The sequence below is a fragment of the Pollicipes pollicipes genome, unplaced genomic scaffold, assembly GCF_011947565.3.
Source record: "Pollicipes pollicipes isolate AB1234 unplaced genomic scaffold, Ppol_2.1 Scaffold_7244;HRSCAF=8685_pilon_pilon_pilon, whole genome shotgun sequence".
In the NCBI taxonomy this organism is placed as follows: Eukaryota; Metazoa; Arthropoda; class Thecostraca; order Pollicipedomorpha; family Pollicipedidae; genus Pollicipes; species Pollicipes pollicipes.
The window spans coordinates 1,452-27,497 of NW_023597043.1; the positions used below are offsets into that span (position 1 = coordinate 1,452).

The 26,046-nt window shown below is 52.5% G+C and overlaps 1 protein-coding gene and 3 non-coding genes across 4 annotated transcripts in view; all 4 read left to right on the forward strand.

Moving 5' to 3' along the window:
• The first annotated feature begins 3,157 nt into the window (after positions 1–3,157).
• The window catches only part of LOC119110885 (transcription factor SOX-10), a 36,063-nt gene continuing 13,174 nt past the window's right edge, over positions 3,158–26,046 (forward strand). The window contains exons 1-2 of the mRNA XM_037234764.1: positions 3,158–3,419; positions 16,314–16,457. Of these exons, the coding sequence (XP_037090659.1) occupies positions 3,307–3,419; positions 16,314–16,457 (257 nt within the window). The 5' untranslated portion in view covers positions 3,158–3,306. The remainder of the gene's footprint in view (positions 3,420–16,313; positions 16,458–26,046) is intronic.
• On the forward strand, positions 17,408–17,481 carry TRNAT-AGU (transfer RNA threonine (anticodon AGU)). The gene has a single exon. It is a non-coding gene; the product is annotated as a tRNA-Thr (tRNA).
• On the forward strand, positions 19,227–19,300 carry TRNAT-AGU (transfer RNA threonine (anticodon AGU)). Its single transcript has one exon. It is a non-coding gene; the product is annotated as a tRNA-Thr (tRNA).
• TRNAT-AGU (transfer RNA threonine (anticodon AGU)) lies at positions 25,418–25,491 on the forward strand. The gene has a single exon. It is a non-coding gene; the product is annotated as a tRNA-Thr (tRNA).

Here is a 26,046-nt window from a genome sequence, read left to right on the forward strand (position 1 = left end):
ACTAGGTGGCTGTTTGGGTTTGGACATGCGATGATGATGTTTAGTTCTCCAAGCGATTTTGCCACTTTGACAGCGCCGTATCACCAGCTCCACACACACAACAGGCGCGAAGTTTGCTAGACCCGTCCTTGGTTATTGCCGATGCACCATAACAATTGCTCGCAACCGATGGTCAGAATGAACATGCGTTTAGAAGACGCAGTTCTCAGCTGAGAAATAGGAAGTGCACACGATTCTATGGAAACACATGTATGTTCAGTATTACATAAGTTGGTCACACAGACCTGACACAGGACCGGCGTTATGTCAGCTGGTCACACAGACCTGACACAGGACCAGCGTTATGTCAGCTGGTCACACAGACCTGACACAGGACCGTCGTTACGTCAGCTGGTCACACAGACCTGACACAGGACCGTCGTTACGTCAGACCTGACACAGGACCGGCGTTAAATCAGCTGGTCACACAGACCTGACACAGGACCGGCGTTACGTTAGCTGGTCACACAGACCTGACACATAAACGGTGTTACATCAGCTGGTCAAACAGGCCTGATACAAGATCGGTGTGACGTTAGCTGGTCACACAGACCTGACACAGGACCGGCGTTACGCTGGCTGGTATTACGTCATCGTACGAGCGGGGCTTGGTAGCTAAGTTCTGCCGAATCGATTCGTATGAGTCCTCCGTTTAGAATGGAAACCCTTACCACCCGTGTTACGGAGCTGCAATTCACGCTATGTGTCCACGAGTGAATCGATGTCATGCAACACTCGTTGAATGTCTTTGCAAGAGTGATGCGACGGCGGGAGTGTTCACGCAGCGGGCTCATCATTACAGCGGGCTCATCATTACAGCGGGCTCATCATTACAGCGGGCTCATCATTACAGCGGGCTCATCATTACAGCGGGCTCATCATTACAGCGGGCTCATCATTACAGCGGGCTCATCATTACAGCGGGCTCATCATTACAGCGGGCTCATCATTAAAGCGGGCTCATCATTACAGCGGGCTCATCATTACAGCGGGCTCATCATTACAGCGGGCTCATCCACCGATCTGTTCCCAGACAGCGGAGGAAACGAGCACCTTGAACTATTTTGGCCTGATATTCGCTTAAAATCTGCACGTCTTAAGTCGTCCACATGTTGTAGCGATTCGTGCATGGTCCACAGCGTTTACAAGGAGAAACTACTGTTCACTTTGTAAAAACGTGGACACCTGGGCAGCGTGCATGTTAACTGTACCGTGCTCTGCCGGGTAGCTGTCGGCTTGTCAGCTGTGCCAGCAGCATTTCTGTCCGGGACTTCTTCAGACAAGCTGTGCTAGCTGTGCGAGCAGCATTTCTGTCCAAGGCTTCTTCAGACAAGCTGTGCTCGTCTTAGCTGTGTTAGCTGTGCCAGCAGCATCTCTGTCCGAGGTTTCTTCAGACAAGCTGTGCTCGTCTTAGCTGTGTTAGCTGTGCCAGCAGCATTTCTGTCCGAGGCTTCTTCAGACAAGCTGTGCTCGTCTTAGCTGTGTTAGCTGTGCCAGCAGCATTTCTGTCCGGGGTTTCTTCAGACAAGCTGTGCTCGTCTTAGCTGTGTTAGCTGTGCGAGCAGCATCTCTGTCCGAGGCTTCTTCAGACAAGCTGTGCTCGTCTTAGCTGTGTTAGCTGTGCATGCAGTATTTCTGTCCGAGGCTTCTTCAGACAAGCTGTGCTCGTCTTAGCTGTGTTAGCTGTGCAGGCAGTATTTCTGTCCGAGGCTTCTTCAGACAAGCTGTGCTCGTCTTAGCTGTGTTAGCTGTGCAGGCAGTATTTCTGTTTCACCGTGCCAACACTCCTGGGACGAGGGGTCTTCCTGGACGTCATAGTACGCTATTGGCCGGCTGGGGTACGCGCCTCTTCCACACTGGGAGATGGTCGGCGGATGGCAGGAGATCGGGGAACCGTCGGTGGGCTGGTCTGGCAGGGCACGCGTCGCTGCTGGAGTACTCTCCACCCCAAACTTAGGCTGTCCCCATTTATAGCCACTAGAGGAGGCTGCGTAGGACATATCCCCTCCAAAGATCACGAAGTGTTATTCTGTTTTTTCAGTTGTGCCCGTGGAATGTACGTTTTTTTCTAAAATCGTGCCCATGGAATGTACGTTTTTTATAAAATAAATAGGAGACAACCTGACATGAAAGTAACATTCTGAGCGTGACAGTGTTAAAAATGTGCATTCCGCGGGCACAATAGAACAAATACAATGACACTTCGTTATCTTTTGAGGGGATATGTCCTACGCAGCCTGCCCCCAGTGGCTATAAATGGCGATACGTTGAGTTTTGGGTGGGGAAGAAATCCAGCAGCCACGCATGCCCTGCCAGGCCAGCCCAGCCACGCTTACCCGATCACCTGTTACCACCCGATCATCTCCCTCTGTGCAGAAGACGCGTAACCCAACCGACACGTACCCAGCGGGTACGATAACACTGATTCGTCCCCTAACTCTCAGAAACGTGGCTACATCCGTGTTGTTGATGGGATTTTATCTTAGTGTTAGCCATTACGCGAAGCACGCAGGAGGCGAGGGCTGCAATTTCTGAATCCTGCAATCTGTTCTGAATATTACCTTTGCTGTTCATGTTTTTTTTTTCTTGGGTGTGTTAATCGATGGCCCAGGATTTTGCGTGCGGAAAATTCCACTACCTTTAACTCAAGCACCCCATACTGTCGCGATCCTTAGCACACAGTTATCGTACAAACTCCGACAAGTGCATACTTCCGCTATCTCTCGACGGCAAACTCAAATACGCTTGGCCCCTCTTTGGTTGTCCTTTATCACACGGTGACGGTGGCAACATCTTTTAGCGCCGTGGGAAACTTCCCGGACGCTGTACGGATAACAGCAGAATCCTACTCACCCGGACGCCGCACAACCGTAATCCCCTTTCTTTCGCATCTCCCTTGTGATTGGTCGCTGCCGTTCCCCCGCCAACCAATCCGCACCGCGCTTCTGCCACCGATTTCTTTCCGTGCCTGCACTGGCTGCTGATTGGGCAACGGGCGATGGGAGGCGGAGTCCACCGGTCGGCCGTACGGTCAATAAATAACTGCACGGGAGAAAGGCCGTCTTTATTTAGTGCCGTGCAGTGAACAGGAGCGCGTTCTTCTGCGCACGATCGCGACACAAAGCGCGGTTGACCGACGCCACCACGTCAACAACGCACGGCCAGTGTCCGCCACAGCCGGCCATTGTGACACGCTACAATCGCCGCTCTCTGGCGACCGCCGCGCACCGCCGCCGCTCGTGAGCCGCACGATTGTCGCGCGCCGCCATGGCTTCTGCGCCAACGGAGGAGGCCACCGACGACGGCGACAAGGGCATCTACGAGGCCGTCTCCAAGGTGCTGGAGGGGTATGACTGGACCCTAGTGCCCATGCTCAACAGGTAGGTGGCGGCCGCGACCGAGGCCCGTCGTCGCGCGCTGTTTTCTGTTCTGTTGTGCGGCAGCACGTGCCGTATTCTGCTGTGCTGTGCTGTGCTGTACTGGTCTCCTGTTTCTCGCGCTGGGGCAGGCTGTGATGTAGGCGTGACATTTGGGCCCTGATAGGTAGGCGATGGGTGACCGCCCGTCCCCGTACCCTCCAGTAGAGCCGGGCGCGGTCAGGACCATTCACCAAATGGTACCAGGGCCATTAGCAATTTTTTCGCGTCCAGCCTGATTTTGGTGCAATCTTATATTGTGAAACGATTAAAATAGCTCAACGTGCCGACCGCTTCCCGTGGCTCTCACCCCCGTGGACCTCGTGTAATGCAGTTGTGTGGGCTCGGGTCCGTTGGACGTTCTGCTATCCTCGGATGTGTTTCAGTATTGTAAGATATGCTTTTTGTTGAGCTGTATCCTGTTCTGAGTATTGTCCCTGTTGAATCCCGTTCTGCTGTGCTGGGACGGCTCTGCGCTGAGCTGTATTACGCTGTGCTGAGTCGTGCTCCGCTGCACTGAGCGGTGTTCCGCTGTGCTGAGCTGTGTTCCGCTATGCGAACACCAGAGGCGCTGTGTGGCGCTGACACCCTACACCTGTGCATGCTCCTCTGCTCCCTCTGACGTGTACGTCACTGGCCTGTGCGCTGCCATGGACCGTCAGGTGTCACCAAACGACAGCTCTCTCAAACCCGCTGATCTACTGCGCGCTTGGGTGCCGCTGAGGTGCCGCTGGGGTGCCGCTGAGGTGCCGCTGTAGTGTCGCTGAGGTGCCGCTGGGGTGCCGCCGGGGTGCCGCTGGGGTGCCGCTGGGGTGCCACTGGGGTGCCGCCGGGGTGCCACTGGGATGCCGCTGGGGTGCCGCTGAGGTGCCGCTGGGGTGCCACTGGGGTGCCGCCGGGGTGCCGCTGGGGTGTCACTGGGGGGCCTCTGGGGGGCCGCTGGGGTGCCGCTGAGGTGCCGCTGGGGTGCCACTGGGGTGCCACTGGGGTGCCGCCGGGGTGCCGCCACGACTGTGTAACTGTCCTCTCTCTGTTGCGTGTTGTGGCGTGATGGGCTCTGCTAGGCTCGCCTGGTGTCTGAAGAGCTCCGGCAGCTTCGGGTACTGGGCAATATTCACTCGATTCGTGGGCCAACAGTATGAGCAAACATGTGATTTGTGCGTCTTGTGTGAGTTGCGCTGGAACGGACTGGGTTATCGATGGTCATGAAATATGCCCTATCATAAACGAAGCCCGGGTTTTGTTCCACATTTTTCTTTATGCGAGAAACGTGAGATAGGTCAGCCACGGAGCGCCAGCCATTCATTGCCTGTTTTTAACTGAACTAGAGACTGGATAATCATGACAAGCTGTTGAGTTACGCATGTCCACAGTTGCGGCGATTCCTTTGAAGCGGTTGGCATGTTTGTTGTTGGTGGCCGTTCATTCTCTTGGTTATGATACACTTCCAGAGTTTCGGGCTTGACATGTGTAAATGGGGTCTCAAACCACTAGGATGTATTACTTCGTGCCCACCCTTTTTCGTCCCCATCTCGAAGCCCAGACTTCTATATCCCCTTCCTTGAAACAGCAAAGGGCTGGTGGGAATGAGAACATCACAGCAGCCCGGAGAAGCCCGAGCTCCCCACACAGTACACATGCAGTTCAGACACATTATTCTGCAGGTTAAACCCCTTCAGCTGCATGATTTCCTTCACGCGGGTGACGTGGTACGGGGTGTTCCGTTGAAGCACACCGCGCTTCGCAGGCTGATGTTGATCGATTTGGTGATGCTGACGTCGATATGCGTCGGCTAGGTAGACGCATGTCTGTTGTCAGTGTCGTTCCAACCGAACGCATGCTGTCACCACTGCCAGACAAGAGGAACACAGGCAATTTATGTGAGAGTGGTGCACCACACATTTTCGTTGGGATCCGTCGCGTGATGCCACTGTGGTTTCATATGGACCATGACAAGGACCATAGACTCGCCTCCGACCAGTCTGTGGTCCTTGACATGGTCTTAGGGTGGGCGACTTCGGTATTCGCTTACCTCGGTCGGCATGTTATGTCGTGGTGTGAACAAGCCATGCCGCCGAATCAACAGCGATTGAGGAACAAGCCGGAGACCTCGAAAACAGAGCACCATTGGACCCGGTCGTGACTGCTGTCAGTGGTCCGCTGCCTGCTGTCCTCTGTCCACTGCCCACTGCCCGTTGTCCTCTGTCCTCTGTCCACTGCCCGTCGTCCTCTGTCCTCTGCCCACTGCCCGTTGTCCTCTGTCCTCTGTCCACTGCCCGTCGTCCTCTGTCCTCTGCCCACTGCCCGTCGTCCTCTGTCCACTGCCCACAGCCCGTTGTCCTCTGTCCTCTGTCCACTGCCCGTCGTCCTCTGTCATCTGTCCACTGCCCGTCGTCCTCTGTCCTCTGCCCACTCCCCGTTATGCGCTGTTTGCTGTTCACTGTTGTTGTCCGCAGTCCTCTGTCCACTTCCAGTCACCTGCTGTCCGTTGTTCAATGTCCGTTGTTCGCTGTCTGCTGACAACTTCCCGTCGTCCGCTGTCCGTCGTCCACTGCTCGTTGTCCACTGTCCGTTGACCGTTGTCTTCTAGCCTCTGTTAACGCTACTGAAATCGGATGTTAGCAGTTTCAAAATGTTGTCAAAGCTGACAGCAATCCACGTGCTGAAGCTGTGACCGAATGCTGCCAGACCTGGTTCATCCCCCAAATATTAACCGAAGGCTAAGATACACATAGACAGGCTGCTTGCATTTGGAAATTTTAAAAGTCCATGAAACTAAGGCCGCTGCAATCGTTTCTATGTTCCTTTATGGCATACGCTGTTGAAAAAAATCGAACGCATGGCAAAAAAAACCACACCACCACTCATTCAAGGAGATTTTAGCTATTCTGAACAGTAAAGGCCCAGCACAGGTTGCTGGTGAAATTTATTTTATTTAAAGCCGTGATGTACAGCTTCTTTTTGATTATGAATGCACGCATGGTTTTTCTGGTGTTGGCATTGCTTGTTAATCCTCTTGTAAAGACTACCGAGCACAGAACCAGACAATGGTTTGCACGTAGCAGTGATTGAAATTTGGATAAGCATCTTAAATTTCTGAGGTGCACAACGAATGCAATTCTTGAGGCGAATGTGTCCATCTTAACAGAGCAAGCTTCCTACCATCCAAAAATAGATCAGGAAGATATATATCAACTCCATTGAGAATAATGAGAGCAGTTAGTGGAAATAGCTGGGTATATTTGGAGGAAATACAGCAGACAATGACGTTTAGAATATATAAACGGCACGCCTAGATATTGGTTAATTTTCCAATTTTCCATATCAACTTCTGGGGACTGCTTACTTCTTGTTCTTGGGGACTTCTTGTTCATACTGACTCCATAACATTGTTAACAATATCAAGCCTGGTGTTATGCCACAGAAAACATGATGGGCTGTGGCAACAATCAATTAACTAGGACAAAGTTTGCTGCATGATGTCGTCAGGACTTGTTTAAGGGGTTGAATTTGCTCAAAAAGTTCTTCCCAAACTGAAAATGGCGCTTCCAAGTTTCATCATCTCTTGGATGTAACACGAAACCCGTGCATCATTGCAATATATCTGAGTTTTGTAACACATATCACAGAAAAAAACATGTCTTGCATTTATGTTATGCATTGTCTGCGAATATCGCTGCCATTTGTCAAGAATCAAACTGGCCTACACATGCAATTTTGCCGACCACATTTTTGGGCCTAGTTGACGTGACGTGCGGCACCCTCTCTAGCTGCGCGTGAAACGAGCCGGGCTGTCTGCTCTGTACCTCGCCCCCGAGCCAGTGAGCTAGAATCACTTTTGAGCTAAGGTGGGAGTGAAAAATTCCATTGCGAAAAGACCATACAGGAGGGAAAAATTCAAGTCACAAAAGTTGGGACTCAGAGTCAGTGAGAGATGCTTAGGCAAGCAACGGCATTCATTTCACTCTGGCATGGGCGTAATATCAAAAACATGGCAGTTTTTCCATCATACGTCATTACACTGACACAGAATACATTAAGGGATAATAATTTTATGAAAGTGTAATGAGAACTCAAAGCCATTCAACACCACTGGACATGCCTTGATGCTGTACTTTGTACTTCCTTTCCACAGGATTTTTAATACAAAACAACACTCCTGCACATGAACACATCACCGAATCAAGCAAACAACAGACATGCTTTTGGTTTCTGTTAATATGGGGTCAGAAATACAAATACTATGACGCTGTTTCTTGCAAAACACGTCTGTCACTTCGATGACAGTAACCTAACTCAGCCTAACCTAAAGAAGCCTTACCTCATATCATCTTGTCCAACCTATTTGTATCACAGCAACATTTGTGAGTCACTGACCCTTGCAAAATTCCTACTGCTACTTACCATGCAAGTAACCAACCTAACCTAAATCATAGTAGCCCATTTAGTGAATATCATCTTAACTCATCTCATCTGTTTCTTGACAGCAGCAGTTGTGATAGAAACATGATAAAGCTTATTTTTGGCTAGTCTTAACTCGCGTTTTGGTCGAGTTCGTATGTGTCCGCTTGTTAACGTCAGAAAAAAGGCGACAACACACAAATCAAAACCGAGGAGCCAACTGAGAGGGCAGGAATGTTCGCTAGCTATTTAAATCACTTTGAATAACTCATTCGGGTGTCACGGTTAGGCTCCGTCAAGGGTAATTGTGGGTATACTTCACAGCACAATCTCTCCTCCAAACGTGGCATAACTTGTAGATAGCCACAAAACCAAATCTACTTGCGCTTTCAACCGCAGCGAAAGCATTCATTTGGGTTTGGTTAGTCACATTTAATGACTAAAAGGCTGAGATGCTGGCTTCACACTCAAGATGGCAAGATCTGGCTCTTTGCTGAACACCTATATCTACCTCACATTGCAATTGCTATACAGCTCAGAGCATTCCTGTGTTAAAAATATAGTGCGTATATACAGCACAGTCATTTACCAAACAGCAAACCACGGCAGCTTTGGACAATGTCTTGTGAAAGTAGACATGAGGGACCACTTCAACAAATTTGGAGCAAATGGTCAACAGCTGAAACAGAATAGTTTGATTACAAGTCTTGTGACGTCATGATTTGCTCTATGAACAGAAGTGGATAGATTTAAACAGAAAATAGTCGAATCTTGTTACCAACTATGTTTTGAAAGCAGGTACGGCTGGCAATAAGGTGCCCCACAGGAGGAACTTCCTGGCTCTTTAAGGGCAGGCTTCTTTCTGCTCCCTCAAACAACGAGTCAGTATCCTCTGCATCGTTTGCTGGCAGACCGGGTCGCCCAACTTACACGCGAAATAAAGATATTAATCATGCCCAACCACCTATAAGATATAAATGCGTAATATGCTAGAAGAGCTTTGCACGAGTAAACAGTTTCAAAAGGGCATAATTTCACCACCAAACACTTCTGTATTAGCTGTGCCAGATCTGTCCCAAAGATGTGCAAGGCAGGATACTATAACGTCAGGAGGTGGTGAAGCTGGCATGACTTAGATTTGTCATTGCTGAACCACACCATGAACCAAAAAAGGCTAACTAGGCGTTTAAGAAGTTAAAAATGGCGGTAAAAGTAATTTCCTTGCTTCAAATGGTCTTCTTTATTCCATATGAACTGTTCACTTTTGGGTGCATATCAAGCATGTTTGGGTCGCTGGCGAATTATTGCAATATATCTATGAAATATGTGCATGTTTGCGGTTGGAATATATTACAGAGAAACTGTTTAACAATTTTGGCCATGATGGCATCTTTAAAGACTATCGAAATGGAAGAAAAAATGGCCTTGTACCACATCCGTATGAGACAAAAAAGCAGTGTAAAACAAGTATAAAGACTTGGACTGTGTGGTCCAATTTTGTACTCAACCCACTTGACTAAAACACTGTGAAAATGAGCGCTCAAATGGCAACGTTCATCTTTTAGATTTCATTTAGATGGCATTTCTTGAATTTTTACTCCTATATTTCGGAAGTAGTGCAATTTAGTGGACAAGCTTCTTCGGAGCAAAAAAAAAGCGTGAAGTGAAATTCTCTACCAGGCTTTGTTGGTGTTTGTAGCAGGCTTTGCTTTCTTGGCGTCGTGTTTGCGTGGTGTCACCCAAAAAGTAGGGGAATGCGGGAACACCCGTATTTGGCACACAGCTATAGATTGTGATATATTTTAAAAATAAACAAAAACACACGCATGCAAGCGGATGGAGTCGCTGGGGCTCTCTTGCTTGAAGGTATCTAAAGCTCTTGCTCTGTGTATACACGGACATTATTCAGATGTAGATGAGACAAGATATAGCCATAGGTGTCCAGGTTCTGTGGAGCCTCGTTTATGCTTACTGGTTTCAAGATAGCTCTGTTTTGGATGACATTTTAAAACCTCTGAAAGAGAAATAGGGGTTTGATATGTGTGGTTAGACAACAGCTGCTAGCTATAAGTGAGAAAATCACATAAAATATGGAGAAAAGGAGTGAGAACTTTCTCATCGTAGGGTGTTGCTTTACTCCCAAAGTGGGCAATTCTACAACACTCGTCCGAGCTCCTCTAAGACCGTGTGCTGGATGGTCCGAGCCTCTCTAATGACCGTGTGCTGGACGGTCCGAGCTCCTCTGATGGCCGTGTGCTAGACTGTCTGAGCTCCTCTGATGGCCGTGTGCTGGACGGTCCGAGCTCCTCTGATGGCCGTGTGCTAGACTGTCTGAGCTCCTCTGATGGCCGTGTGCTGGACGGTCCGAGCTCCTCTGATGGCCGTGTGCTAGACTGTCTGAGCTCCTCTGATGGCCGTGTGCTGGACGGTCCGAGCTCCTCTGATGGCCGTGTGCTAGACTGTCTGAGCTCCTCTGATGGCCGTGTGCTGGACGGTCCGAGCTCCTCTGATGGCCGTGTGCTAGACTGTCTGAGCTCCTCTGATGGCCGTGTGCTGGACGGTCCGAGCTCCTCTGATGGCCGCGTGCTGGACGGTCCGAGCTCCTCTGATGGCCGTGTGCTGGACGGTCCGAGCTCCTCTGGTGGCCATGTGCTAGACTGTCTGAGCTCCTCTGATGGCCGTGTGCTGGACGGTCCGAGCTCCTCTGATGGCCGCGTGCTGGACGGTCCGAGCTCCTCTGATGGCCGTGTGCTGGACGGTCCGAGCTCCCCTGACGACCGTGTGCTGGACGGTCCGAGCTCCTCTGATGGCCGTGTGCTGGACGGTCTGAGCTCCTCTGATGGCCGTGTGTCGTCACTGAGTTGACGGGCGACGTCACATATCATGGGCTGGATTCGGACCAGGGAATCCAGATGAAACTCCGACTGTCGCTAAGTGTCCTTCACCTGTGATTGAAAGCTGCGTTTGAGTTGAAGGCTGCATAACTACATAACTGTATCACTACAGATCTGCATAGCCGCATAAGTGTTATATTGCGTTATGCTGACGTGTCTAAGATAACTTGAGGAAAGGATCTCCCTGCAAGCTGGTGTTTTTTCGACTATATCATGTAACTCCGGCTCCAACCTGTTCCATTCCAGCTCCAAGTTAAATTCTTTAATCCAACCCAATCCAAATCCAATTCAAATCCTACGCCGCACCCAGCGTCAATCCGGTTCGCTGCATCTCCAGCTCGACCTGCAGCTCGAATTAGCCCGCTCACTAAGCGCTCACCTGTTTCGAACATTTCGTGCAATAGCAGTAGAACGACATTAATTGCACCATCTGACTTGGCCCCTTCCATGACGCGTCATCTGCCTCCGCTGAAAACGAGTGGACAACCCACCATACTTGACTTTTCCACTCAGATTGCCCTATCTTACCGACAACAGTGTAGATAAAAATGGTAGTAAAGTAGCGGAAGGGAAAGGGCAGACACGATGGGGTCTTGGCAAAACGAAACATCAGCATGTCTGCTCACGTGCCCCAGTTAAGTCTGGGACAAGGTTCTTGAGTGGTGGGTGAAAATTAACACAAATGTTTGCTGGATATCATTAACACATGGACAGACTTGCTGATATTTCGTTTTTGCCCGGATCCCGACTGCGTCTGACCTGAGTCTACTGACTTAGCAATTATAGTGCTTGCAAGACCTTGTGTGGGTACCTCGCAGGCGACGGTCAGTTTCTTCCCACGCCGTTCATTTCAGCATCTTATCTTCCTCAGTGACCAACATAAACAGGTCATTCATTGTGCGCTGTATGTCGCCCGGTCAAATATCGCGTGGTGTTGAAATTGTTCAAAACAGGGCTGGGAGCGGCGGACGATTGGATCGGTGAGACCGATCCGATCCGATCCGATCCGATCCGATCCGATCCGGACCGGTCCGGACCGGTTCAATGTGATTTGGTCTGGTCCGATGTGATCCGTGGATGACTATGATTGAGGTCACAGTTTGGTCTGGTCCGATCTGATTGGTGGATGACTATGAGTGACGCCACAGTTTGGCACTAAAGTCGGTCCGAATGATCGCATGGTGTTGCCACGAATACCATGTTACTGAGCGCTGGGGCCTGGCTCCAAAGCAGCCAGACACGTGACATATATCAAGCGTGCGCCGATTCGCACAGGCGTGCCAACAGTCCATGCAGCGTTTTCCAGGACGCTCGCACCTGGTCACGTGACGTGAGCCGCACGTGACCCGGAGGATGACATCAGTCGGCTGCGGCGCTGGCGCCCTCTGCAGGTGCCCCCAGCGGCCCCTCCCCCTCCGGCCCACCGGGGGAGTGGCGGACGGCAGCCGACGGGCGGCCGTCTGTCATCCAGCCGCAAACACTCGGACGCCTGAGTAATGGCGGCCGCATAAAACGGCGCGCGTTTACGCCCGCTGCAGGTGTAAACTGGCGGCGGTCGCGCCCCGTCGGCCGCCGGAGTCAAACGACTCCCGGAAGGGGGTAACTGCGGTGGGCGGCGCCGCGGGCGGGCCCGGTGCTGGCCGGCGGCCGTGGACGCCGCCGTCCCGCGGCGCTGGGGTGCTCCGCTGGCTGGTGGTGTGGGGTGCTCGGATGAGGCGCAATACCGCCGTCCCGCGGCGCTGGGGTGCTCCGCTGGCTGGTGGTGTGGGGTGTTCGGATGAGGCGCAATACCACCGTCCCGCGGCGCTGGGGTGCTCCGCTGGCTGGTGGCGTGGGGTGCTCGGATGAGGCGCAGCAAGATTTCATGTCAGTTCGTGTTGCACGACATGCAGGCGCTCTTGTTGACATGGGACGTTACAGGAAACTGTGCTGGCTGTGGGGACGGGCGGAGGGGCGGCTCCTAAATCTGAGGTCAGGAGCTTTTCACACAGTTGAGTACCGCCGTCTTGTCTCTTAATTAAGTGATTACCATGAGAACAAATATGTGTCTAAGTTGCTGGCTAACGTACGCCGCGTCTCAAAGCAGAGATCACGTACCGTGGTCTGCCGAGAATCGTGCGGCATTGTGTTTACACTGAGGTTTCCAAATGGTGTCAGTTTAGTTTATTTCTAACTGCTGCAGAGATTATCTTATGCTGTCAATAGAGTTTGGCTGTCAAGTGTAACTATGCATAGACTTAGCTAGTTTTCGTGTTAAATATGCGATATCTTTCGGAAGATCCAACTATTCACAAGTCGAGGAAGCTTCAACGCCCGGGCATTTGGTAACAAATCGCACCCTTATAGTTCCGCAATGGAAAATTTGAACACAGTAGCCATGATGTCATGTCCCTTCCCCAATGTCCGCCCGTCCAAATTACCCAATATCACGCCCCTTCTCAATTCGCGACCCAGCGAGGGATTCTGACCTATAATCAACATTATAATCACCAACAACACCGACCCGGCGTATTCCCTGCCTCCCCGCTTGACCAATGGTGTGGTGTCAGCAGGAGGAATGTCTGGTGTCATCGGGAGTGGTGTCAGGTGTCATCGGGAGTGGTGTCAGGTGTCATCGGGAGTGGTGTCAGGTGTCATCGGGAGTGGTGTCAGGTGTCATCGGGAGTGGTTTCTGGTGTCATCGTGAGTGGTTTCTGGTGCCATCGTGGGTGGTGAGCCATGTGAGGCCATAGCACGGCGGCTATCCTGAGCTGGTGCTCTGCGAACGTGTGAGCCGCAAGCCCTTGCATGCTCCGAAATTGATCCAAATGATTCTCTTTCAACATGCAATGTCTATATTATCAAGAGCAAACTTTGCGGACGTGTTCAGGATGCAGCTGTTATTTTCGGCCAACTCTTGTCACGCAACGCCATACACACCATACACACCATTCCCCACTTTTGATGTTTGAGATGCAGATGCGCCGACATCTAGTAATCCCACTCCACGCATGTGTGTGGCTGCTCCACTTCCAACAAAATTGCTGAAGCTCATCCGATGTCTTGTAATCATGAACAGAAAGGACCGAAACTTAGACTAGATCGTGTATAACTCATAAGTTCGTAGCAGCCGTATTATAGCAACAGCGGCCCGTGTTGCATGACACATGTCCGATAGACCCCGGGAATGTCACGTCCGGGTGACAGCGGCGCTGAATCAGCCGCGTGATTGTGTATCTGTAGCTCCGGTCGCATCACCCGTGCCGTCATCGGCGATAATGGTAGTCAGCGCGCGCGGGGCACGGCCAACCGCACCAACACGAGGACAAAAGGCTGTAATTGCTGATAATCTAGTGGAGCCGTGATGAACCCTGCGCATACCTCCTTGATTTTGTTATAGCCTGTCAAAATTCATTCTTGATTTATTTCCGCACCGAATAGCTGTTAGTAACAGGGAATGTTTCAGACACTGTTGCCTTTGCATCTTCTGCGCAGTTTGTTTTCTGCATAAAAGCCCTCCAGTGAAGCATCTTGAGATAATTTAAATGGCATTAAAACTACATGCAAAAACGTTGAATACTCTGGCAGATACCAATCTTTGAGGCAGGCTGTAGTACCTGATTTCAGAATAATGTTTACTTCAATCGAATCCAGTCTGATCTTTGTCAATGCGCAGTGCCCTTCAACGCAAAGGCCTCGGCACATGGCGTTTCTCCCATGTGGACAGCAACGGTGCGCGTTGCGATAAATCAGCAAACCACGTGTTCTGTGCTTGCCTGCAGCCGATGCACCAGCGGTGTCGGCCATACTTGATCCAACGTGGTGCGGCTCGCAGCTTTTCCCAGAATTTCACGCTTGAAATTTAACCAAATGACTGCTTTATCTGTGCATTGGATGAGCCTGGTGTACATTTTAGACTTGGGTGCGGTGACCTCTAGTTCCGCACATTCCTAGCGCAGGTTGCGTCATAGCTGCCATTTTTAAGACCGAGCTTTACGAGGCACCTATGGTTGTAGGACACAGATGGCTAGACTGCGCAGTTTCTGCTCAGTTGCTTGAGAAGTAGTTAGAAAATGACTACCGTGCTTTTGCAAGCATATTGCTTTTAGTCTTTTAGTGGGTGCGTACACCAAGGTTTGTTGAGATCCACTGGAAAGAAATGTATTTGAAATGTGAACACTATCAACAACAAAAATAATGCATGCACAGTGTACCAAAAGAGTTGCAAATTTTGTGGAAACTGAGCGTGATCAGATGGTTGTAAGCACGTAAAGAGCTCGGCTCCTTCTCACGCTCATAAGGGCAAGGTGTGGTACGCTTTGGTGACCGCCTGGTGATGTGAAACACCTTGTGTTTGCAAACTGAGAGGTGGCTTGGTTGTGATCCGACAGTAGTTGTAAATTGACGGCGCTTTTAGCCTGTGAACTAACTGTATTCTTACCGTGACGATACTTGTGAAGAGATGGTGGTTGTGACTTGACGATGCTTGTGGAGTGGTGGTGCTTGCAAACTATCGATGCCTGAGAACGGACGATTTTTGTAAGGCGGCTTGCTTGTGACGCAGAAGCGTTTTGTAAACACAGAATGTCTGCGTAGTGACAGTATCTGCAAATTGGTGGCGCGCGCCAAACGACAAAGTCTCTGCTTTAGTGATGGTTTTGAATGACTTAATCTTCAATTAACGTTGCTCGTAAACTTAAACGTTCGTAAGCTGTCGGTGTTTGTGAAGTGGTGGCGCCCGCGCGCTGCCTGCGCTTGTGAAGTGGCGGTGTCCGTGACCTGCCTGTGTTTGCGAAGTGGCGGTGTCCGTGACCTGCCTGTGTTTGCGAAGTGGCGGTGCCCGTGAGCTGCCTGTGTTTGCGAAGTGGCGGTGCCCGTGAGCTGCCTGTGTTTGTGAAGTGGCGGTGCCCGTGAGCTGCCTGTGTTTGTGAAGTGGCGGTGCCCGTGAGCTGCCTGTGTCTGTGAAGTGGCGGTGTCCGTGACCTACCTGTGTTTGTGAAGTGGCGGTGCCCGTGAGCTGCCTGTGTTTGTGAAGTGGCGGTGCCCGTGAGCTGCCTGTGTCTGTGAAGTGGCGGTGTCCGTGACCTACCTGTGTCTGTGAAGTGGCGGTGCCCGTGATGTGCCTGTGTCTGTGAAGTGGCGGTGTCCGTGACCTGCCTGTGTCTGTGAAGTGGCGGTGTCCGTGACCTGCCTGTGTTTGTGAAGTGGCGGTGTCCGTGACCTGCCTGTGTCTGTGAAGTGGCGGTGTCCGTGACCTGCCTGTGTTTGTGAAGTGGCGGTGCCCGTGAGCTGCCTGTGTCTGTGAAGTGGCGGTGTCCGTGACCTACCTGTGTCTGTGAAGTGGCGGTGTCCGTGACCTGCCTGTGTTTGTGAAGTGGCGGTGTCCGTGATCTGCCTGTGTCTGTGAAGTGGCGGTGTCCGTGATCTGCCTGTGTCTGTGAAGTGGCGGTGTCCGTGATCTGCCTGCGTCTGTGAAGTGGCGGTGTCCGTGATCTGCCTGTGTTTGTGAAGAGGCGGTACTCGTGACCTGCCTGTTTGTGAAGTGGTGATGCGTGCCGCGTCTCAGCGTCCGCCCCTTCCGCAGAGCGTCGGGGCGGGGCCGGTCGCACGTGAAGCGTCCCATGAACGCCTTCATGGTATGGGCGCAGGCGGCCAGGAAGAAGCTGGCAGACCAGTACCCGCAGCTGCACAACGCTGAACTCAGCAAGACGCTCGGCAAACTGTGGAGGTGGGTCGCCTGTGGGGCCGGAGGCAGCAGCCGGGAGGAACTTTTATGTTAGATTTTTTTATTTTTGCATGGAAAGGCGTTGTTAGCAAGCTTTGAGATGTCAAACGATACCCTTCTTCCTGGAGCAATAACATCCAAACGCGTTTTATGAACTCTCAGTTCTTTGATTGTTCGCTCCATTCTCAGGCTCTAAGCTCTCAGAAAGCCATGTCACAGCTCATGGATGGGCCCAAGAGATTTCTTACTGTTGGATCCTGCGCATTTGTGTCTGAGTAAACCCATCAAAGCCCTCGACTCGCGCTGCGTGCGTGTTTCACGGCCGTAGAAACACTGGGACCCACATGGTATCATGGAAGGCTCAACAAATAGGGAACTAAGACACTGACTGTCGACCATAAGATTGGGGGGGGGGGGGGGGGCACCGCAATAGGTCTAAAAATGATAATAATAAATAAAAATAATAATAATGGGTCTAATAACACGGGCCGAGTATTCTAACATTCCGCTTAGGACGTGGCACGCGAAGAAGGCTGCTTATAACTGCCAGCATGATATCCTGTAACGCTGGCCGTGTGCGAGACTGGCGAACCGATCTCAGTCAAAGGCCCGCCCAGCTCGGGCCGCGTGTATTGTGTGGAAGGGGACGGACCTTGCGCGAGACTGGTGAGCCGATCTCAGTCAAAGGCTCGCCCAGCTCGGGCCGCATGTGATGTATGGAAGGGACTGACCTATGGCTCACCGTTCCTCGCACATGTTCGGCACGAAGCACATGGTCGCTTAAAGAAAGAATCGTCTGTAAAATCAGCCCGGTCCACCTGAAAAGCACGGGTCCGCCGCTGCCCGTACCAGGGCGGAAGTGCTCAGCCCTGATGCAGGGTGCAACGCTGCATAGACTCGTAGGTAATATATCAAATCTGGAGGAAGTTTTAGCCTTCGAAGAGCATGGTATCGGCGCCATGGCTTAGTTGGTTAAAGCGCCTGTCTAGTAAACAGGAGATCCCGAGTTCGAATCTCGGTGGTGCCTCTTTAGCACATCGAATCTGAAGCCCCTATCTTGTCTGGTTTCACGAAAAATCGCACCAAGAAGCGCTTTGTTCCAAACAGAAACGTTTCTGTCAGCATGCTCCGTATCTTATGATACTTGCAATAAAGCTTGCATGCCCAGAAGTCAACTGACAACAGCACCCAGCTCCGATCCTGTGCACACAGTGCCTGAATGGACCCTTCTCGTCCGTGAACAAAGGAGACGAATGACTGTCTTAGTGCAGTGCCTGATACGGGCGATGGTGCGTCACTGAAGTACGGGAGGCGCAAAATGCCGCTGATAGCCGTCCGATGCATCACCCACTTGTGTGAGCTGGCATGGGACTGCTGCATGAGGTCATCGTCGACTTGTATATGAGGTATGAGGTTTGCTTACAGCCATGCAGCGAGCAAAAGCCGATGGCTAGGTGACGATACAACAAAAATTGCATAAACTTTGAACACCATCTGACGATCAGTAAATGTCCCACCTCCGCCAAGTGCTTCCAGCTTTCCCCACGTCACGGTGGGCGTTTGTCGGCATGTTTGTGCACCTTCAATGCACTTCCGCGGTGCGTGATGCTCACAGGCCTCGGGTGAGACCCTACTCTGTCGCTATCGGTGCAAAAATGTCATTGCAGAGGCCTTCGAGACCACAGAGAATGCCGCGATCGATTATCAATGAAACCTCTTGTCGATCACTCGAGAGATAGGACAGCACTTAGCCCAATCCCGTGGTATATTGACGCTGTCGGCCGGATGCTCGGGCGCTCACGTACAACAACTCCTCGCATACATCCCAATCCCCATTCCTCCAATGCCTTCTTGCAATCCCTCCCCTGCAATCCCTCCCACGCAACATCAGGTGGCGGAAGTGGCAGCGTTACACGTCTGTGGCTCCGTTCTGCAGTCCCCCTGCCGGCGTCCTCATACAAAGTGTCGTGATGTGGACAAGAGCGGTCCATTTTCGAGAGATAGGCGTTCCAGGTTATCCGCTCGTGTTCAGGGACAGCACATCTTGGGAATGTGAAGAGGCGTGGAGGGGGCCGTCTCTCACGAGCTAATTCAGATGTCGGAACCCCGGCTCAGTGAGGGCAGATTAGCTGCTTCACAGCGCCGAGGCTCTTCAGCGGAGAGGTGCTCCGGGGAGGTCATCCAGGCGGCACCAGTGCCCCGCTGTGCTGATGCTGACCGGCAGGACTGCCGCGGTGTCGGCGCTCGGCTGCGTGGGAGGTTCACAGGACATGGCTTCAAGTCTCACGGGGGGTAACATTGTCCAGGCCTGCGACTGCTTCGAAGGCTGGTGCTGGAACCATGATGCAGACGTATTCGCACAAAAAGCCGAGATGGGTGATGTGAGCAGATCTCTTAATGCGTAAAACTTCGTCACTCATCCTTCAGCAATCTCGGGTCAAAATGACTATCGCTGGTACCGAACCGGAGACCGAAGAACTCACGTTTGTGATGTTTGTTGCCTGTTATTGTGTTCTTTGAGTTGAAGGTGATCGCTAAGCCCTACGCGAAGGCCATGAATCACTGGCTTCTAGGCGGATAAAATGAAAAAATGACAAAGAAAGCTGAGCAGAGGAGAACAGGGACTAAGTACCTGCTTTAGAGACTTTTTTAGAGACTTGCCTGCAACAGGACAAAAGTGATCGACCTTGGTGCAGGGCACAAAGTCATGTAGTCTCGTAAGTTATATGTCAAACATGCATTGATCTCAAAGGCTTTTTTAATAGAATCGTTGGCGCCATGGCTTAGTTGGTTAAAGCGCCTGTCTAGTAAACAGGAGATCCCGAGTTCGAATCTCGGTGGTGCCTCTTTAAACCCTCATAGCATCTGGTTTCAAGAGCAGGCAAACTGGCATATGGTGCGGGCGCTTTTCTAAATAATTATTTTCTTGCCCACCATACACTTGCGGAACTCTAGCTGCGGACTGGAATAGCCGGCAGTTTAGAACGCCCAGCCGCACGGATGTCGTTTTTTATTCGGTTAGGGCAGGATCAAAACTCCGATGCGCGCCTGCCCCGCCGGCAGCTGGCTGAAGAGGTACGATCCAGCGCTGGGCGCGCCTGCCTCGCTGGCAGCTGGCTGAAGAGGTACAATCCAGCGCTGGGCGCGCCTGCCCCACCGACAGCTGGCTGAAGAGGTACAATCCAGCGCTGGGCGCGCCTGCCCCGCCGGCAGCTGGTTAGAAAGGCTCGACCCAGCACTGGGCGGCCTTGTCGCAGCAGTCCACGGTGACAATAATGTTGCTGCTTCGTCCCGCTGGACTGAAAACATCGGAGAGGAGCTTTATCAGGCGAGCTGAAGCTGCGTTTACCGCCATTGCCCTTGCCCGACACTGGATGGCCATGGGTGGTGCGTTAAAGGAACTGGCTCTCGCAAAGGGTTTTCTTTTTCAATTTTGTGTTCGTCGAGACAAGCAGACAGCTTGGACGAGAGACAATTTCAACCCAACGCAACTTCGAACGCCTTTTCTATCTTTATTGGGGCCTTATGTTTGACAGTTACGTTGTGAAATAAACTCACGTCACGAGCAATCACCACTTTTTGGTTTTTGGCTTCCACAGGTCCCGCACTGAGCCCAAATTTTGCAGAACTATTACAGCGTCAACATGTATTTGAAGGCCCTCAGGGCCTTCAGGGCCCTGAAGTCCAGGCTGACTCGCCACGTGAGTTCAGAGTTCTAACGCTGACAGTGATCGACCATTATAGGGAATGTTTCATATTTGAAAATATGGAAGCATGAATCAGATATGATGAAACAAGCTTGCTATTGGCATTCTTTTTAAGCGGAAAGGACTTCTCTAGACAGCGCAATTCTACACTTAATAACTATGCTCCTCAATGTACGATGGTTTGATTACGTCACCGTAGCTTGCACAGCATTGCTTGAGAGCCAATTGACGGCCGTTATATCTGGAAATCACGCTCACAAACGCCAGATGTGAACGTCTCGACGATAAAATTTATTAGCCTTGATCGCCGCGTGGCTTATGGAATGGCAGGATTTGAATGACGCTATTATGACGTCATGAATGTCAAAGTGGCTTTGAACTACTATCCTGAGTATACCTTTCCCCCATTTTGCGGGCGTGTAGCTCAGAAACTAGACGGGTTTGGGTCTTAAGCGGGGCATACTTGTGAGCAGCACCGAAAGATCTTCAACATGGCTATTTTAGTTCAAAACCTCATACAATTGTGGAACAATCTCTTCATATGCCGAGAAGTACTACTTAAATGGAGTTAGCAAGAACACATTGGTTATCTTGTCAATAATCTATGTGTTCACGCTGTGGCTACAAGATATAAGCACATTAACGTATTTCTGTTTGTAGTTACACACTTCGTAGTTTAACACTGACACTACCTAGCAAGCTGCTCTTGGAAAAACCCGTGTAAAGTGTGAAAATTATAGGACAAACCCAGCAAAAGTTCACTGGCAAGCTCACCAATGAAGTGTCAAAATATGGCACACCAGGTGGAACAATTTTCTGAAAGGAATATGCGAAGACCAGATGGCAATAACCACCCACACCTCAGGGTCCAACCGTGGGTAATTGTCATGTAAACAACTGTTGCCACAACTGCGCCACCGATCGGAAGACTCGAGCGTTTAGATAAGACGATAGTATTAGTCTTATTCTTTGGAAAAACCAGGACAATGGAGATATAGTTTGGTTGATATTTCGGCAACATACCTTTATCGAAACAAAAGCAGAAGCTTTGCTTTTGTTTCGATAAAGGCATGTGCCAAAATATTAACCAAACTGCATCTCCATTCTCCTGGTTTTTCCAAGGAGCCATTCTCCTGGTGTTTCAGTAGTATTAGCCTCTCATTATACGGAGGAATACGTCTAATACTACCGTCTTATCTATGCGAATAATGTTCCTCGCTAATGCACTGAAAACTTACATAGATTTGAGCGTTTGATTGTCATTTGTCGAGAAAATGTCGGAAGGTTTTGGCATGGCCCATAGACGGGGTCACTCGAGACTTGAGAAGGGGCGCGCCTCCGGACCATTACGCGGCGGTCCGGCTCCCTCCCCCCTCCTCCCTCCCTCCATAGGGCGCTCGTCCCGGACACGGTCTGGTCCCAATCAGGGGCTGGGCACGACACAGCGGCGGCAACGGCGGCCTCTTCGCCAGAGGCGCGCACAGTCTGTGGAAGGGGGGGGGGGGGCTGGAGCAGAACACTTGCCACTAGGACATTTTTGACGGTTGAAGGATGGGAGGACATATGTGTAATTTCCGCCAAGTGCTCGTGACCACACACGCACGCACATACAAGCGGTGGGCCTTAACCTCTTCCGAGCCTTCGTCTGCGTTACCTACTGCCGCTAGCACCGCCCCTGTGGCGCCGTGAAGTATCTATGGCTGTGGGTTTTACGGCTGCCACCTCTCGACGATAGAGCGGCGGGAAGGGCTCTGGCTCTGGCTCTGGCTCTGGCTCTGGCGGCTTCTTTAGAGCCGGGCTGGGCTTGCCCCAGTCTCGTATCGTTTGTTGATCCAGCGTTCGCAGGGACAAACTCTGGCGGATGGATCTTGCTTGGCCTTGTTCCTCACATCTTGCATGGAGGGGAAATCCAAATAATCTCCGTCACCCCGCGTCCGCTCGCCACTTGGGTCGCCGGCCAGATGGTCCCATTACAGGCGGGCTCGTAAGCGCTGGGCTAGGTCACGTGCACGTCGGCGGGCTGCGCTCGTGCGGGACAGGCCGCCGATAGCTGGGGCCGGCGGCAGGCAGCGCTGCGGAGGTCGTGTGACAGACGCCAGGTGCCGCGCTGTGCCCCAGCACCTGCAGCCAGCGCTAGAGCAGCAGCGGTCGCGCTCGCGCCGTGCGTGCGCCGCCTTTGTCGGAATTGTGTCATCATCAGAGCGCTCTGCATCCTCGCGTTCCGAACGGACAGCGCTGGGTTGGTCATGACGGCGGCCGTTCCGGCGTCCAAAGAAACGAATGAGACGCTTCTCTCAGAAGCGGCGCTCTCCTCGCTCTCCTCGCTCTCCTCGCTCTCCTCGCTCTCCTCGCTCTCTTCGCTCTTCTCGCTCTTCTCGCTCTCCTCGCTCTCCTCGCTCTCTTCACTCTTCTCGCTCTTTTCGCTCTCTTCGCTCTTCTCGCTCACCTCGCTCTTCTCGCTCTCCTCGCTCTCCTCGCTATCCTCGCTCTCCTCGCTCTCCTCGCGCGGCCGGCACATCCACGATTGGTCAGCGTCTCGGGCAGACTCGCTCCTCTGTTCTGGATGGCTGCCATTCATCACGCCATGGTACTGTGAGCACTGTCAGCTCGCCAAGCTAGCAGCAGGAGAGGAGGACGAGGCGCTAACAGTAGCTGTAGGGATGAGGACGGGTTTTCAATATGATGGCAGATGAATTTCTTTGCAACGGAATGAGCTGCAAGCAGTTCACATCGGGCTCATTCAATTCATCATTTGGTCAATTATGTTGTGAATTATCAGCGTGAAAACAAGAATGCTGCCTGAAACTTGTTGAGTGTGACTTCACGTGATGAAGACGTTCAAATTTGAAAGCGTTCGAAAAGCAAGCAAAGGTGGCATTAGCTTATCCACATGGCGGCGCTCGATCATAATAATTTCAACTGTGACTCGAAGGCACTTCCCAGCAAAAGTATTTGTGCTTCTGGGCTTTGAATGCTATACCAACCATATCTCAGAACAATACTCAATGTCCGCGGGAGATGGCGATCTCTCTCGTCGTCGCGCGCGTGCCTGACTGGGCATGGATCCTGCGTCATGCGGCGAGGCGCAGCATGAGTCAGCATGCGGAGGGGTATGCCGGCATCGTGTCAGCGTATTGTGACGCACGCGAGAAGGCGTGCCGTCGTCTCGGCTGTCAGATGGACATGGGCGGCATGCCGCGCGCTGCGGGAATGGGGGAGGCGTGGGAGCCGCCAGATGGTCAGCTCCCCCCGCATGGTGAATCCCTCGGTGGGAGGGAAAACCAAAACCAGTCGGTGAGAAGGGACGAACCAAGCCAGCTGGAGGAGCGAACAGTTGTGAACGGACGGAGGTATATGGGACATCAGACGTCGCGCGTCGTGTGGCGGACAGCGGCAGACGTGTGGCACCTCACGCTAATGTCGCTTCGGCTCTGGACGCTGTTTGTCAGCTGATTGTTTGTCAGCTGTTGACACGCACATCTGCCACCTCTGTCGAGAGGACGTCCTGCGATGGCGGCCGCCGCGACAGCGAACGGCGAGCCCGGGCCGCAAAGAGCGCGGCGGAGGCTTTGAGGGTCCGCAGTCACGCTTGAGATGAAGTTACATTTTCCAGATCTGCTCGGAGCTTGTGGCTCTTCATGCGCGGCCAGACTGTGGGAATGAGCAAACAAATGTTGATGTCACTTCCACTTGAGATGTAGAACGAAACTGCGCGCAAAAAAGCAAAATTGGGCTCGCGCTGAGCAGCTGCTGAACAGTCGGCGGTCTCCCAAACAGTTCAAGGCAGCTGGTGAACAGACGGCGGTCTCACAAGCAGCCCAGAGCAGCTGCTGACCAGCCGGCGGTCTCGCAGGCAGCCCAGAGCAGCTGCTGACCAGCCGGCGGTCTCGCGGGCAGCTCAGAGCAGCCGCCGACCAGTCGGTGGTCTCGCAGGCAGCTCAGAGCAGCTGCTGACCAGCCGGCGGTCTCGCAGGCAGCTCAGAGCCGCTGCTGACCAGTCGGCGGTCTCCCAAGCAGCTCAGAGCAGCTGCTGACCAGTCGGCGGTCTCGCAGGCAGCTCAGAGCAGCTGCTGACCAGCCGGCGGTCTCACAGGCAGCTCAGAGCTGAGCCGACTCAGACAGTCTGGCTGCGCTAAGGCTGGTGGTCAGGCGTAGCTGGACGTACCTTCTGTTTTGGGGGTCTGAGGTGCTGCAGGATGCACAAGGTGTGCCGGCGTCACATAAATTGACGTTGGTTTTGTCCGGAAGCCAAACATTCGCGCGATTTATATGACATCACAAAAAACACATGCTAAGGGTCCCTGGTGTGGTGAGTGTTGTATCCCACCCGCCCGACTGATGTGGTTCATTTCTCCTGCCCGAGCTTGATGGTACATTCCGCTTCCAAGTTCCATACAACCGAGTCACCTATATGGTCGATATGACCCATATCGCGTAGCGCACACACTTCCACAGGCCCCGAGGTCATCGCTAGCCGCTGACACGCCGCCTGCAGTTAGCTGCCGCGCCGCGCCCGCTCCCGCGCCGCCCGCCGACCGCGCCATCTGGCAGCCCCGCCCGCTGCGATCTGGCAGCGCTCCGACGCGCGATTCATCAGCGACCGCGCCGCCGACGTCTCAATCGCGCGCGTCAGCTGGCCGCGCTGCGCCATCCATAGTCGCGCGGATGGCGCGGTTCGCGCCATTTTTCAGCGCCGCTTGCGCCCTTTTTCCGTCGGCGCCCCGGCGCGCGGGATGAAAGGCGGGGGCGCCGCCCGCAGCGAGGCGCGGCACGGGCGGACCGCGGGCAGGTGGGGGGGGGGGAGGGGACAGGGGGCAGGGAGTGGCGGCAATGGATCGGCGTGACTGGCACTTCGGCTGCGGGGAGTGGCCCGGGCGGGAGAACCAGATCAGGCGCCTGACCTCTCGACTCTTCGACTCCTACCGGGTGAAAGGCCTGGGAGAGAGTCAGCGCCGACAGCGCTGAGTCAGACCGTCGCCACACGTGCGGCGATTCCCAGTCCGCGTCGGTGCGAGCTGTGTCTCACCTCGGCTCGATTTACAGCGCTCGACAGCGATTGAGTCCAGGCCGAGAAGATGGTCGTTTTTCTGCCGGGTAGACTGTGCCGCAATGCCATGTGTCCTGCGGCGCAGCATGCACACCGATTCCCTATCTCGCCTGGGAGATCCAGCCAGGTGGGACCTCGGAACCGGTCCACTGGGTTACGTCAGCACTGGCCTTCTCGTTATCTTGGGTAACGACTGGTCCCGCACGTCAGGCGCCATGGCTTAGTTGGTTAAAGCGCCTGTCTAGTAAACAGGAGATCCCGAGTTCGAATCTCGGTGGTGCCTCTTTGATGTTCTTCCTGAGCGCCATCAACGGGCCACCAGCCGTTCGTTCGGGTTGTTGTTGGTGAGAGGGGATCATCATAACGGAGAGGCTTCGTCCCGTGCTCGAGGCACCTCCCCACCAATTTTCAGGTGACCAAGAGTGTCCGTCCCCATTCCACCGTGAGGAAACGAATCGTACGCTAATCCCATCAAGCAATGCGAAAGTAAGCATCCAAGTTGCGGTATCCCTGCTTAAAGCTGTGAGACAGGACTCCATAGTCGTCACCAGTGCACGGTTGACTAATACACTTATGTAAAGTTACCCTGACATGCGTCATTTTTCGTGGCAGCGTTTAAATCGCATTCAAACGGACGCACACCGGGTGAGGCAACTGACCAAATAAACATCCCGCCGGAAACATTTCCATTCGGTTACGAGGCTAGCCTTTAAAATTCCACGTTTTTATGCCATGTAAAATGTCATGATTACTCAAAGTATTAAAGTATTGTCCCCGGAGCTTTGGCTTGTTACAAGCATATAGCTCTGGTGACCTGCGATGGGTTAGTTCGCCTTGC